Source organism: Clinocottus analis, unplaced genomic scaffold (genome assembly GCF_023055335.1).
Source record: "Clinocottus analis isolate CAN_PGR_092001 unplaced genomic scaffold, fCliAna1.0.p SCAF_19, whole genome shotgun sequence".
NCBI classification, from domain to species: domain Eukaryota; kingdom Metazoa; phylum Chordata; class Actinopteri; order Perciformes; family Cottidae; genus Clinocottus; species Clinocottus analis.
Genome location: NW_027175920.1, coordinates 10610045 through 10626631, shown reverse-complemented (window position 1 = coordinate 10626631; position 16587 = coordinate 10610045). Strand labels below are relative to the sequence as shown.

At 43.5% G+C, this 16587-nt stretch overlaps 1 protein-coding gene across 1 annotated transcript in view; it reads right to left on the bottom strand.

The window, feature by feature from the left end:
* Window positions 1–523: 523 nt before the first annotated feature.
* The window catches only part of fam20cb (FAM20C golgi associated secretory pathway kinase b), a 47637-nt gene continuing 31573 nt past the window's right edge, over window positions 524–16587 (bottom strand). Inside the window, exons 4-11 of the mRNA XM_068583818.1 lie at window positions 9521–9613; window positions 6489–6604; window positions 5696–5876; window positions 5205–5314; window positions 4339–4420; window positions 3569–3628; window positions 3247–3397; window positions 524–2316 (exon numbers count right to left, since the gene is read on the bottom strand). Of these exons, the coding sequence (XP_068439919.1) occupies window positions 2200–2316; window positions 3247–3397; window positions 3569–3628; window positions 4339–4420; window positions 5205–5314; window positions 5696–5876; window positions 6489–6604; window positions 9521–9613 (910 nt within the window). The 3' untranslated portion in view covers window positions 524–2199. The remainder of the gene's footprint in view (window positions 2317–3246; window positions 3398–3568; window positions 3629–4338; window positions 4421–5204; window positions 5315–5695; window positions 5877–6488; window positions 6605–9520; window positions 9614–16587) is intronic.

The following is a 16587-nucleotide window of genomic DNA, read 5'->3' as shown; positions in this document are numbered from 1 at the left end:
ATGTCTTTCAGTACGCAGCTTGTTTCCAGCAGCTATACGTTTGAGATGTCAGAACATTAGCTGCTGCTTGACATCAAATGACTTCTCAGAGAAGATAGCAAACCAACACTGGACTGGTTGAGAAAGAAAGAAAATATACATATTGTTCCCATGTTTTCTTGGATAATGTTCTATATATCGTATTTTAGTCGTGTGTGTACTATATCAAAGACGGGAGTGGTTTAACTGTTGAATCAAGAAGGGATATTGTTTTAATCCTTCAGATGAAAGTACTTCTTTAAACTAAACACATCTAATTTAACAAGTCAAAGTTATAATCTCCCATGATCATGTAATATATATATATATATATATATATATATATATATATATATATATATATATATATATATATATATATATGTATAACAAAATATATGTATATTAAAACACATTCAAACTCACACCTTTCTACTCCTGATAAAAAACAAAACACTATAATATTCTGCTTATTTTTGTTTTATTGCACTTTTAACATGATGCAAAGAAATGGAAAAAAATCCACAGAAACAATGAGTTGAATACAAATTTAAAAAAAGAATCATTTTCACTTGAAGGACACGTCATCTTAAGGTTCACTATGGACTCACCCGCACAGCCATACACATGAACTAACCTGACACAGAACTATGGGAATGTAGAATAAAACCCTTGTGAAACAGATGCAGTCAGCACACACACACACACACACACACACACACACACACACACACACACACACACACACACACACGCACACACACACACACACACACCTCAGAATCTTACAGCTCGTACCTGGAGGAGTTCAAACCTTTCTGCTATGAAACCAGACATTCAAGTATTTCTATCATTGCACAGGCACTAGATTTTCCTACTGTATATATTAACTTTCAGCCAGCGACTGAATCATTGACACCAACAGTTAAAAGCTATCTGCTGTTGGTAATGAATGAAATATACATCCTGAAAAATAATCTCTCCACAACAGCAACATCTGGACATCAAATATATTACAAAGAAACAATAATTTAAAACTATTAGTGTCACATTTGGCTTTTGGTAACATATAACTAACCTCATATGTGTTGCACTGAAATAATGAAACAGAGACAGTTGCTGGATTAAATGTTGTAAACGCGCTTGAACCAAACCAATACTTTAATAACAAAGTTTAAAGCCAACGTGATACTTGGGATGGGTGAAATATGGAGGGTTAACTCGACGAGAGGCACGGACCTGGCAGCTACTTTTGCACATGCTCAGTTTGCCCCCTTCTGGACAAATGAGGAAGTGCACCACTGTGATGAAAACTACACTTGATTCTTAACAGAAACCGATTGGTATTCATTTCAAATAATAAATATGAATTTTAATAAATACTCTCGAGACAAGTAACATTTAATGGGAAAAATTAAAAGACAAATTCAGGAGTAAACCTGCACTCCAATCAAATATTTCCATCTTGAATCCCAATGATACGAAGCTGAATCAACTCAGCAGGAATCAAATAAAGAAAGAGACGCAGCGTAATAAAACCTAATTTTGATCATTAAGACAACAGGAAGTCACCCTCTGCATCCTCCTCCAATGTGAATGTTCAACCCAAACACTTGCAATATCAACAATACGTAGAAACACATAGTTCAGCCTGTGAAGAGAGGGGAGGGAGGTTCTTGACAAGTCTCTCAGAATTCACTGAATTCAAAAAAGGGTCCTGAACAAGACAGAGAGAAGTTGTCTCTTGCCAGACTTTCATGGTTTGGTAGTGCTGCGGTGGGGTGTCACTGTCCTACACTAGTCAGGGTTGGATCGTTTAAGGGGTCCAGGTGATGTGGGGGGGTTGGTTCAGTTCAGTTTGTGACCCGGCCCCAGATCCCTTCAGAACTCTTCGACGTCATCTTCGAGCATCTGTGCAAGTTCAAGTCATTGCACTTGTTTGTCAAGGTCCGGTGTCCTATCCAGCAGGCGTCCACTTCCAGACAGCTCATGTTAACCTCAGGCAGACAGGCTTCCCTGAAAGTTTGGCCAAAAAAAAATCAAAAAAATCGATCCATCTGAGGAGCTCGGTACAGATGGAGCTCACCTGTGTCACAGGATGCCAGTTCAGTTTGAGAGAAAGACTCAGTCTCCCATCTCCAGGGAGTCCGTCCTACCTAGCTGCCAGCGGCCCCCGGACAGCTACCTCCGTCGCGGGCCATTGTGGGCGTGGTCTGTGACTTGGTACCCATTGAGGTCGTCCTCCACAACGTAACTGTAGCCCTCCTTTTCAATGCATTCTGACAGCACATTGAGCACCTGGTGACAATACAACAGCACAAGACAAGAGAAAAGGTTCAATTGTTGACGAGTGGAGGGAGATGATTTTACTCACTACGAGAGGTCGCATAAGGCCAAAGTATTTAACCAATTCAAAACCAATCCCTTTCTAAATCATAGCTTGTTTGATGGGAAAAGCTGCTGTATTTAAATATATTGAACACCATAACTAACATAGAAGTGAAATATGGTTTGGTACATGTGCGAATGTGCGGAAATGTCCCTCAAAGCAAATTTTGAAGACTTCGCTTTAATGTTCTTTGTACTAAACGCTCTCTAACTTTGTTCTGCTTCACTTCAACTTTTGCAGAGAGAATGCTCACATATTGAATGTTCACATATTGAATGTTCACATATTGAATGTTCACATATTGAATGTTCACATATCGTGCTATGATGTGGGTTAGAGTTGGACCTTACAGCCGCATCATTTCAAAGAAATAATCATCCTGAAGGTGCTTTTTTTTCAAGGCGGACCTGAAACTTTTTCATTTTCTTTCATTTTACTCTTAACCAGAAACATATATATATATATATATATATATATATATATACATACACATACATATATAGACAGATCGTTACACATCTGAATACAATCTCACATGTATATCCTTTTATTATAACACCAAAAGTGTTCAAATAGCCCTACTGGTTGCAGAGATACATTCTCTTTAGTTTGGGTGTGCAATTTTCAAGCAGAGGCCGAAACATAGGTGGGTTTTCAAAAGGTGGCCTTTTGACCTTTCCAACCTGAACGGCATGTCGTGGGACTTAAGTTTGAGGCCTCTGCGCATTGAGCCATCACATCACAAGCAAATACAACATTTTATTTTAAACGTTAAACAATTGGTTTCGAGGCTCAAATAATGAAGGCACACTGTAAAGAAGTGAGGATGCCGCACTGACCAGGCGTAGTCGTCGGTCCATGGCATCCAGGTGTGGCTGGATGAGGATGGGACTAAGGCGCTCCCTCACCAGGGACTCCGCCATGAGCATGGACAGCTTGTATTCTTCCTTAGCCAGCAGCTGCAGACGCAAGTGGGTCGACTTCCTCACCCTGCAGTAAGAGAGAGAGGGGCGTATCACACACAGTTATGCCCACATGCTCGACAATACTGATAATGTGAGCCGACTAATCACATGTGCTCATATTTTCCACTTTGATCAATAAAGCCATAACGCCGTTCTCATCAAGCTTCATAAAAAATAGCAGCAAAGGAGACTTTACCTGCAGCACTGGGTCAACGGCACCAGAATGGATATCTCATCATGGGAGTGCTTTCCAAAGCTAAGGTGAAGAGAAAGCAGCGTGAGGGATCTGAACAGGCTCAGCTTTTACTGCGAAACAGTTCACGCTACATACACCATTTATTTATTTGCATAAAAATGCCGCAGCGCATACATTTGCTAACGTAATAAGCTATCCTGAAAACCCCGATTTTTTTTTAAGAGGATTTCTTATTATGATTTATTTAAAGACTCCCCACGGACATTACTTATACATCGTATAAATCGTATTCCGCATTTATTAACTGTGAGCTCATTATGATCAAATATACCATTTATGAATCATGCTCTGCAAAGCATTAAAGTGAGATGATGGGCCTCTTGGGAAAAAGGGTTTATAATATCTATAGGACTTTCTTTTCCGTGCGCTGCTGATTGTTTACAGTCTCATGAGCAACTTGAGCTGTGAGGCCGGAGTTGCAGCCGAGAGACGACGACCAGATTGCTTCACAAGTAGCCGGTTTGCAAGATCGCGCCTCGGCAGCGCGCGTTCTTTTGCCCTCTACGCGGACGGTTTATCTGCGTTCGACCAAAGCCTGCTCAAACACGACTGGTCAACAGCACGCGGGCGACAAACGGAAATCCCGACGCTTCCGATGCCAAAATGCAGAATCCGTTAATAGAGATTAGCGGAATAATGAATGCGGCGCGTGAAAATCAGTTTGACAATATTTGCATTTCAACCTCTGGAATTGCACGGCAGCGGCTCACCCTCTGCCGTTGTCCAGGTGGATGATGACGGTCTCATTCCCGAACTTTTCGAATGTCTCATAATGGTGGCGGTCCATGTTCCCTGTGTTGGAATACAAGCAGCCAACGGTGAACCGGAGAGAGCACATACGTGTGTGCGCCTCCTGTGTGTTATATACTGTCAACACTACAAGTGTGTTTGCCATCGGGGCCCACTAAGCCTTCTCTGCTGGCCTCAACAGAATCACAAAGTTAGAGCTATGTCATAATTGAATAGTTTTTCACAAATACATTATATGTATTATAATTATTTTTTCCCTATTAGCTTATTTCCTCATTGCACAGCTTCATCTGTTGCTCTGCCTTCAGCCTGCAGCTTCCAGGCCGCTGCTTAAAGATATGGTTCAGGTTGAAGAAGAAGAAGAAGAAGAAGAAGAAGAAGAAGAAGAAGAAGAAGAAGAAGAACAAGCAGAAGCAGAAGAACTAGAAGGAGAAGAAGGAGAAGGAGAAGAAGAAGAAGAAGAAGAAGAAGAAGAAGAAGAAGAAGAAGAAGAAGAAGCAGAAGCAGAAGAACTAGAAGGAGGAGAAGGAGAAGGAGAAGAAGAAGAAGAAGCATACGCAGAAGAAGAAGCATACGCAGAAGAAGAAGAAGCAGAAGAAGAAGAAGCAGAAGAAGAAGAAGAAGAAGAAGAAGAAGAAGAAGAAGAAGAAGAAGAAGAAGAAGAAGAAGAAGATGAGGAAGAAGAAGAACCTAGAAGCTAAAAGCTAAAAGCTAGATGAATGAGCAGGTAGAAAATCCACGGCCGACACTGGTGTTTGCAACAATGTTTGTCCCATTATCGACCTCTGACACGGTGCCTTTACCACTGCAGGACATTGAAACTCACCCATGAGGAAGTCAAAGACGGTCATGTCCATTACGTCCAGCAGTCGGGTGCCGCTGTCATACGGGGGCGTCTGTTTGACTTCCTCGCAGTAGTCCGGGTCCACCTCCCATCTGAAGGATTTAGAATATCACATAAAAATCTAGTTTACATTTCATAAATATGTATGCATATACTTTGCAAACAAATCACCAAAATCCAATTTGTTTCGCCTTTTATTATGTTTGTTGTAATTAATTTTTGAAGTGATGATTTGGGAAACTAAGATTCTTCTTTCCCCCCCAAATCATAAGAAGATTGCTTTCTTCCGTGGTCGCTTTCCATCTGTACAGTTTGTTTTATTCTATCAGTATGTCCGCCAGCTTTAACTTGATTTGCATGATCTCTTGTCATGTGTAATGAAAGCGTAATGACTATCCCCTGACAGTGAATCCCTCAGCGGCTGCTTCATTCACTTAACGCAGCGCTGTCTGAGTGCACGATCGATCTCTCACTCTGCCTTCTTGCGCTTGTGGTAGGAGCGTCTCCACGGGTTCCTCCAGGTCTTGCGCTTGGCGAGGGCCAGGTCCGGCAGGAAGGCAGCCAGGGATCCCTCGATCTGGTCCGGCTTCCCGCACAGAGCGTGCTCGGTGGAGCAGTAGTACGAACACTCTCCGTAGAAACACACGTTGTTGGCTGAGAGTTAGCATAAAGAACAGGCATTGTTGTGGCTGCTTTGTCAAACTATTGTTTATAGAGATTAAAAAAATGACACCTAGGTGTCTTCTATGAGTATTAAGTGTTAAATACTTTAAATGTGACTACTTTTAATCCTCTTGAAATGCACACCACACAATTTAAATAGCTACATTTCCCCAGATTAAAATTACCTGGAGACATTCAGCGATTTGTATTAATTGCTGAGATCGTCAGTAATTTTTAATCCCATGAAGGTTTTCCATGTGTATAATATGTAATGCAAAAGTGGCATTGCTAATTAACTGTCGTGCTTTGGCACAAGCGAGAGTCCCCTGATAATACTAATCCCATGCAAATTAATATCACAGTAATTCAGGGCACAGAACTAGAAGGAAGAAGGAAACTGTTCATTTTCGCTGAGCTTTAACTTTTGCATTATGAATAAATATTGTTAAAATGGCATTTATTTATTTTTCCTTCTGGGATTAACACATCATTTTGATTTATGGTTTTGGGGTATCCATGAAAAGAATGAAAAAGAGTACAACTTAACTGAATTTGTCCCTAAAAACCAATAACTTTTTTTTTTTTACATTCTTCAGTTTTCACCTGGTGAAATAAAGAAGGTCCTCCAGAGCTTTTTGTCTTGTGTGACATCTCGTATCTCTTTCGTCATGTTGACAAGCCTGCCGGCCACAGGAGGGACGCGACGAAAGTCCAGGATCCTACGGGACAGAGACACACACTGAGGGGTTACATTGTGTCATCAGAATACAGCAGAAGTGGTCAAACAGTGGCTGTGACACACAAACACACACACACACACACACACACACACACACACACACACACACACACACACACACACACACACACACACACACACACACACACAGCTCACAGAGGCAGTTCACATACTAAATTTGCATCAACTTGCATTAAAAAACGCCCTGCTCGTCTGAGCCATAACTGTCACACGGATATCTTTTATATTTTAAGTCTCCATTCGCGATAAAACAAAGATGTCTTCTACTTATAACTCCAGACCTTGCCTGTCATCATGAGTGTTACCGAAGAACTGTAGAGTGCAGCAACAAGGACAAGCGCTGTGCAAATATATGCAGAAAAGTCCCAAATCACCTCAGACAGGGCTTGACTCCACAATCCCGGGCTTAAGAGGCCAGCGCCTTATGCATTAAATCACTGTGGCAAGCAAACATGCTAATGTGGCCGAATTATACTCCTGGAATTCCCTGCCACTGCCAGCAGGGGGCGCTGTGACACAAGTCTTGATCTGACAGTCACACCACCTGATGATAAACATTTGTGTCGTTTATGTGGATATCATTTTACATCAAACACATTGTTTTCAACCTGCACGAAGCTTTCCGGGCTAATATATTTCCAGACAAAGGTTTTTACTGAAAGATTGCGTGACCGTCTACCCGTGTGCGTGCCACATGCCTATTTTATGCACGTGTGGCCAATACCAGCTCGCTACAGGATCAGCACGGGCTCTTTAAAAATTGATAACCCTGACAACACCTAATGGCCAAGGCCTGAGGGGAGAGAGACACAGAAAGAGAGAGTACGATTAAAAACGGGGCCGGGGGAATAAAAGGAGAGAGACAGCTGCCGGAAAAAAAGAGAGCTGTTAACCGAGAGCTCGTCATCTAAATGATGCCATCAAGTAGAGTGGTGGCGGGTTGAGTGGGACGGGCGCACGCAGTCATGTCTCGTTCCCCCGCGACACAGGATGAAGCGCCGCAAAGCCTGCTGCCACGCTGAAGGGAACGGGGCCTCAGCGCACCTCATCACTCTTTTACTCCACCCTTGTCCCTTTGACAAAACCGTATTCCCACGGTTGCCATTTTGAACTTGTGTTACACTCGGGGTGGGACAGAAAGGCCCGCGAAGAGCTGCGCACCAACCGTGTCAATCATCATTGAGCGGAAAAATGTATGAGACGCCAGTGGGTATTCAGAGCTATATGCTTTACGGTCATATTAGTCCTTGTATGTCTTTATATCCTCTCGCTCTCGTTTCCCCACCTAATGCAGCAACACCAAGTGCACTTCCCATTTAAATCCAATCACATAATTAATGATGCTTACAGCGGCCTATATAAGAAAAGACAGTGGCTCTATGTGTGTCTGTGTATGCGTGCCCACGCTGGTGCGAATACTGCTCTTAAAAGAGCCTGTGTGTGTCTGCGGGCCCCCTGGGAGGCAGTGTAGCCTAAGCCTCTGCACCAGCAGCAGCAGCGGCAGCAGTTCTGGAGCCAGGCTCTAATTTAGAACAGACAAAATAAGGAAGAAAAAAAAAAAGCACTGCTTTTGGCAAACCCTGCCTGGCTTATATTTAGAATGGGCACAAGGCCTTTCATGCCTTTGGTTTCCTCCTCTTCCCCTTAACCCACACATATGCCGGGAGTGTGTGAGTGTATTTTCATGCATGTATGTGTTATGTGTGTGTCGAGGAGGACCAGATGTGTAGAGGACTGGTGTAGAAAGCTGCTGCTAATGCAATTGCTGCTGAACTGTGTCACTGTGCCAGAAGGAAACGATTCAACATCACTACCCGCTGTGGCCCTAGTGTGTGTGTTTGTGTGTGTGTGTGTGTGTGTGTGTGTGACCTCAGAATCATCTCCTATCACTAGCATTCACACCCCAACACAAGCCCTCTGCTCGTAGTAACGTGCAGTCGCAGTGACGTCAGTTTGACTTTATTAGCGACGCTTGAACTTGGCGCTTGAACTTGACGCGTTAGCCGGCTGATCGGAGAGCCTCGTGAGGTTTTCTCTTTTCATTAAAGTCTCTGGGGCAGGCAGACGGGCAGGCCAGCCATCGAGTGTTAGCCTTGGAAAGGCAGTGAAGTCAGAGAGCGTGGTGGTTAGCTAGGCAAGGAGGCTGCAGTCATTGTTCAGTCAGATGCTAGCTGTGGGAGGGCGGCATTCATTCGCTATGACTCATGGCCTCTCGGAGCTCGCAGCCTCCACTGTGCGGGCCCCGGCTCACACCGCTCGCTGTGTTTGAGAAAGAAGGGGTTTCTGAGGGGCAGAAGCAGTGAAAAGGAAAAGCAAATGAACAAATAAGCGCAGAGAAAAATGTGAAGTGCATGGACCTGTGTCGACTCACAATACTTGGTGAGGGCCTGGTAAACACATAACTTAAAGCTTCACTGTCGAACACAATACCCAGTCTGGCTTGGCGTTCTGCAGGTTTTTGTCCCTCCTGGGTGGTTAATGAGCTGACACGAGGGGAATCAAATTAGCAATCAGGGAGGAACACAAACCTGCAGGACGTTGGCCCTCGAGGATGAAAGAAGCACTTGGGTTTGAAGGAGTTAGAGCAGATTCAAGAACGTTGGATTTTTTTTCCTTATTTAGCTGAAAATATTTTTAGCATCGCCGACGTTTCCGGACTGGACATCCACTGCTGAACCCGAGGGTAATGTCGCCACCCGGCTTCAACAAGGAAGAAGAATGCGATGAATTAAAAAGATGATAGATGTCTCTGGTTCTACCGCTTTGATTTAGATCCAACAGTCCAACGTGAGTCCAGCACAGAGGCCGACGTCGAGACAATGGGATGTCCCAAGTAACAGACACCACACACCTCTGAGACATAACGCTGACTTACTTGTCCAGATGAAAGGCGGCTATCTCAGCGTTGTGTCTTTCGAAGTCAGAGAAATAGAAGAAGTCTGGTGGGGTCTCCTGCTCCCGGGTTTGCCTGCACAGGCACAATGGACAGAAAGCATACAGGTCAGGTATGCAATAAGATAAGATAAGATATTCCTTTATTAGTCCCGCAGTGCGGAAATTGCAGGATTACAGCAACAGACGGGGAAAGTGCACACGAGAGACACATAGTAAAATAAAATTCAAAAAAGTAATATAAAGAAACAGTAGAGCAGTCATAACAACCGTAAAGAATCCACAATAGCAATATTATGAATACAGACAGAATGCAATTTATTTAAAATGTATTTATTGCACCAGGTAAAGTAATTAAAGTCACCAAAGTGTGTGAAGTTTTGTGATCTACTGCAAACTCAGCTGGTTGTGCAGCCTGGCAGCAGCAGGAAGGAAGGACTTGCGGCACCTCTCACACACCGGGGATACTGTCAGGCAAAGCCGACGTATTACTTAAATAATGAATCAGTTGATCACAAATCGATTCATCACCTGACTTAATGTGTGTGTCGCACAACATTGCAGCAGAAAGACAACACACAAACGGTCTTTGCTGGGTCTCCTGCTCACTGATATCGGTTCAATGGATACAAATGAATCCATCCAACACATCTCCATCTCTCTCCAAAGGTGGCCAGTCAGTATTAAAACACCTCAGCTTTACACCTGTGTACCTAATACTGCCAACAGTGCTTGTGAGCAATAACCAAGACACAATAAATGTGTGTCCTTGCCTCACAAAAAAAGCCCTCATCGCAGTTACGGTGTGTGTTTTGTGGGGCAACTACAAGAGGGGACAATCGAAGGTCAGAGACTTCCTCCTGAAGCGCCCACTCCTGTTCTGGATCTGTACCTATTTCTGCCCAGCTCTGATCCTTGCCCAAAAAACTGCTTTCCGCACACATTCTGCCTTAAAGCTCTTACTGGAGGGAAAAGAGGCTCTTAAAGGCTTAAATCCCAGAGCTGATGGAGGATGGCCAGGATGGGGCAGGACAGACAGGACGGCTGGGATGAAAAGGCAAAATCAAAGGAAATAGGAGGTGAACAGAGTCCCCGCGAAGGTGCGCAGCATCGAAAATATGTAAATGTGTTAAAATACAAGGACAGCAATGCAGTCCATCAACAAATTGCTTTCTTTCTTCAGAGAAGCTGCGTATTCCAGTTATTTTTCCATTCAAACACAGTGCCTTCTCTTTGGGTTTTTTTTTTCTTCTTTTTTTCTTTTTTATTGACAACAGTAAATACTTTCCAGGAAGGCAGCTGAGTGTAATGATTTGGACTGCAGCCTCTGCCATTTCTGCTTCAGCTAGTAGAGGGAGGATGAGAAGAATGGAAACTATCTTGGCAACTTCCCTTTCTCTCCTTCTCTCTCTATTCCCTCCGGATGCCTCTCTCGGTTTATTTTGCTCAAAATCCTCTATCTCACCTCCTCTGCTTCTCCGCTCTCCCTCACGCAGAATTGTTTTCTCTACTTTCTTCTTAATACTTTATCTCTCTCTCTCTCTCTCTCTCTCTCTCTCTCTCTCTCTCTCTCTCTCTCTCTCCCTCTCTCTCTCTCTCTCTTCCATCCGTTGCTTCCTTCCTCAACTGGCTGGCTGATTGTAACTCCGCAGCTGCGTGGCTGACATATGCACCAGTCATTAAATAACCCAACACAGAGCCCAGAAACACACTCATCCACGACAACAAAAATACCCAATTTCTCTCATCTTCCTCCATCCTCGATCACCATGTGAGCGTTTGACAGGCCGTCACATGCAAAGCAAACAAAAACACATCCCCTGTTATGATACATTTTGTGTGTCGCGCTTCAGAGATGTGCTTAGCTACCGTTTTCACAGAAGACTGCTATGACCAGCATCACAATTCAACCTATTCCCCCCATTTATATTTCACTCTGTTTCCTCACTCCGTTTCCTCACTCCTCTCTGCCGCTCATTTCTCACTTCCACGCGTCAATTGCGAGTAAAGGCCGAGCGCCGTCTCTTGATTGTATCACTCTCTTTTCCTGGATAGCCTTGCTTCGGGGACACAGCTCTCGCTCCACATCAAGGAAAAATGATACTGACTTTGAAAGCTGAGAGAAGTGTCTATTTACACCAGTAACGCATCAGTCAGTCCAGCATACAAAGTGACTGCCACGGTTTCATTGACGGGGACAGCTGTGCACCAGATGTAATTATTATCTCGTCATATTCTTGTTTCATTTAGCTGCATTATTAGAGGGAACTTTGTATTACGCCATAAAATAGTTCAAACATGTTTTCTTGGAATGTAATGTTCTACGAATCTGAATATGAATGCTTTATGAACAAACACCTTTTCTGAAAGTTTAAATATGCAAATAAGGCATTGTTGTAAATTTAGGAGAAATACAGACGCAAATAGAGAAAGTAGTAAAAAAAAGACACAACAAAAACCTTATCGTGTATTTGAGATGTTCTCTTTCCACTAGTTTGACAAAAAGACATGTTATGCAAAATATCCCCAAATCTCAAAATTAACATAGATGAAAAGACAAGGTTTTTGCCTTGGGTGTCTCCCTTAAATGTGAAGCAACTGCCAGCAGCTGGTGAGAATAAAGGCTGGAAACGGGGATTAGCTGCTGCGTCCAGGCTTCCTCACAGGTTGATGTAACACAAAATATGACATTGTATCAGAAATAATAATATAGAAACAAGTTCAGTACATGTATATGATCTTTGGCATTTGAACAAGAAAGTTGATTTCCACCACTGCCCGACATGATCGTGTATTGTAAAATAAAGATAATCTATTCATCTCGTCAAGATAAAAAGTGCAGTTATACTTAAAGATTAAAAGTTATCTTCTTCAAAAACATTTTTAATATCATTGGTTGATATTATTATTTCAACCTAACAGCAATCAATAACTCAAAAGCTGTGGATGGCTGTCCAAGGACTTTAATATGCCCGTTTAATTTCACCCCAATGTGAGAAACAACGTGGGGGTATGATAAGGAATAAATCAGTCCAGTTTCACAAGCCACAACCTCTCTCTCTCTCTCTCTCTCTCTCTCTCTCTCTCTCTCTCTCTCTCTCTCTCTCTCTCTCAGCCTATAACTTCCAGCCACATGAACAGCGCCCACTAGTGGCCATAAGTGTAGAGATACTAAATGTAAACACGAGTTGATAGACTGCAATTCAACATCATACTAAACTTGTGAACGTGCACAATTATGTTTAAACCTGTTTAGCTAATTATGTCCATCCCACAATGTCCCTTCTTCACATTTACAATGACCATGTCCGTTGTTTATGTTCACATGTCCACGTTCAAAATGACAATTTGGGGGGGTCTTTGCAGGGAAGCTACTTTCTTGCTCGAACTTTTGTAGCTCATGCTGCTTTCATTGGAAAAGAGTTGGCCACACTGGCCGGCGTTATCAGTTGGCTCATTTTTAGCAGCGTGCTCATGCTTAAGTACCACAGACGAAATATCTAATAGCGGAGCTCCAACTTGCCAGTATTTCGTGACCGAGCTGACCGTACGGGAGCGTCGTCATGGATATTTCTTGGGGGATAAGCGTGAGCAAACATTCTCGTGCAGTGATTCATGGTCAGTCAACCTTAAAGAAATCCACAAGCATACTTCACATAGCCCTGGTACATTGCTGTCTCCATAGGGGAGGGCACCACAATAAGCGGCTGTATTCATGCTTCTGTCATTAAGCTGCAATACGCACCAAAACGCAACTCGATGAGGCGTACGCGCTCTGTGTCGCTGCCTCTCTGTAAATCAGTGAACACCAGCATGTGTTTGTATTTGAGACACACGGCTCTGCCTGTGGCCCGGCTGCACCGGTGTTCTCCTCTCGCTGAATGTCAGCCAGGAAGGAAGCAGGAAGATGTGGATAATTACCGTGATCCTCGTCCAATTCAAATGTCGATAAAGTTATTTAGAGCATGGCATGATGCCCCCCACTGACCAGGAACAAAAAAAAAAGAAAAGAAAAGAGCGGAGAAGAGATAAAGTGCAGCAAAGGCACTGAAGTTAAATAGGAAGGATAACCGGAGACAAACTAGAAAAGATATTTCTTGGTGTTCTTTGAACTGACAAATATGCAGCTGTTACATAACATTATGTCTGAATCCTCTAACAGCAGCACCTGTGTTCAGCCAAATCTGAGCATGTTCTGATCAAGCAAGCCATTAGGGGCATGTTGTTTCAAGGAAGCTGTGCTGCCAACATAAGGCAGGGGAAATACATAAATGCATGACCACATTATAAAGTCTATAAATGTTTGAATACACAGTATGCACTGAGCACAGAGAAAACAGAGAGGCGGGCAGAGATGTTGGCTACTCGTCTCGTTCACTTTGGACTGCCTGGTTGAGCTTAACCTTTAAAATATTTACAAAACCACATCTGAGTTATGCTGAATGATAAGTAGATATCTTGCACCAGGCTGCCAGAAGAAGCATACATTTTATTTTCCTCCTCAGCGCGGCGTAGTACAACCTGCCAAATGCTGTTATGTAAGGACAGAAGAAATAGTGTGTTTCGCAAGTGGGGTTTGGTGGCGCCACTATAGCCAACTGTCGACAGCGACACCAGATCTTTTATCATCGGCACCAGGTGAGACGTACGGGGCCGAGCATGCCCAGTCTGACCCTGGCCTCGCTGTAAACACATAGTTTACACTGGGTGGCCAGACAGTTTCTTGGCTTCGCTCCGAGGGGCCCCAGCAGTCAGCGGGACAGCAGAGGGCTATCGGCAATTGCACTGCAGTGTGAGAATATAAAGGTGAATGGTGGAAATCTACCTGTGCATACAGTGCATAGCTTGACCTCAGCAAAGAGAGAGAGAGAGAGAGGGAGAGAGAGAGAGACGGTAGTAGCATGGAAAATAAGGTAGAGGGCATTTTCTTTTTCCCTGTTATTAACATCAAATCAGGATAACGATATTTTTTTTTGCCTTAAGCTGCGAATAAATAAAACAAATTCAGATTGCCTCTGTCCAGATGAAGTTCTGGTGTTGGTCACTTTCCTGCCTACATTGATGATTTAACCAAGAGTCCTACTCCTACACAGAGAAGCTTAACATTAGATGTCTCATCCCATCGACCAAGATGATTTACCTCTAGCATCAGTCTGCTGGCTGATACGCCGCTTTGGTGGAGATCAAAATGTTGTTACTCCAACAATCCAGTATTACCCCTCCACAAAGCTGGGAGGCTTCAAGAGACACATTTAAAAAAGGGTCAAAATTGAAGCAGGAGAAGCCCTGAGTAGTCCCTTGGGCAACTGTCGCTCAGCGGTGAGCAAGGTCGTCCTTCAATCAGAGGATCAGCGGTTCGATCCCTCCTCGAGCTCATGTCGATGTGTCCTTTGGCAAGACACTTAACCCCAAAAATGCTCCCGTAGCTGTATTTACGATGTATGAATGTGTCCTACATTTCCCATAATGCAACAAAATAGCTTAAATTAGATGTCCTCTTCCTGGTTAATGCACATAATTTGTCCCCGTTTGTTTGGTAGGCTTTCTGTTACTAACTAGTACTACATTGGTGCAGTGCTCTCCCTGCGTACAGTAATTGTAGCCACTAACTTGTTCTTCTTGTTCGGCTTTCAATGTCACATTCAACAAAATTCTTAAGATGTACAAAGTGCTTCTTTGGTTGAGCACTTCTGGATGCTCACATCCCAAATTCATGTTTCTGTCAGTGTTGCATCCCACTGGGCTACACAGTGGGGTCATCCATTATGAAGGATCCAAAAGTTGTGACAGCTCAGCATTATGCATGAAGCATTTCACTGTGAATTCCTTCCACACAACTGAATAAACAGCAGGCTTTATTTTCTTTCTCTTCTCATCTTTTTTCATGGTCCGACCTGTTCGCTTTTCAAGTATCTTTCTCCAGGATTTCTGTTTCATCTGAGCTGAGTTCTGGAAAACAAAGCATCAGAATGTTGTCGACTTTACAATAAGAGGGAACATCTCATCCAAAGTGATGTTTAACACCCACAGCATCCATGTGACACAGTGCACTTGGGCATAGCATTAAAAGAGTTTTATCTGGTTTCAAAGTCAAACTGGCAATCGATCACCTTAAGCCTATAGCTATGGTCGTAGGCCACAGTGGAGGAGTAAAAAGATATGCTGTAAAATATAAAAGGACAAGGGCATCTTCCAGCCCCAGCGGGTTTCCACCAAAGGGCTGACTCCACACACTTGTCACACATCATCCGTCAAACCCACGGGCACGGCAAAGTGAGTACACACACACATACACACACACACACACACACACACACACACACACACACACACACACACACAAGCACACACGCATGCACACACATCCATAATATACACAAATATAGGATCATAATGTACTGTACATGCACACACACACATACACACACACACACACACACACGCACACATACACACACACACACACTTGTATTTGCTGCCCTATGAGGACGCCAGACTAGGAGGTTACAAGAGGGGACACACATTCACACACACACGGACACACACACACACACACACACACACACACACACACACATACACACACACACACACACACATCCATAATATACACAAATATAGGATCATAATGTACTGTACATGCACACACACACACACTTGTATTTGCTGCCGTGTGAGGACGCCAGACTAGGAGGTTACAAGAAGGGACACACATTCACACACACACACACACACACACACACACACACACACACACACACACACACACACGCGCACACAAGCAGCTTGAAAGAGATTTTTTAAACCTCAAGAGGGGGTGGTTGAGCTGCGAGGAGGCAGGTAAGCTTTTAATGCATGAGAGGGTAAGATAGCGAATCCCATCTATGGGTCAACAAAAAGAAAAGAAAAAAAACACTGCAGGGAGACTGGAGATGAGAGGAGGCGGTGCATTGTTTTATCTCAAGCGTGACGCACGTGAAGGTTGACCTTTCGAGCAATGACATTTGATAAATTGAGAAAAAAAGCCCTTCTCCAGCATAAATGCGCGTG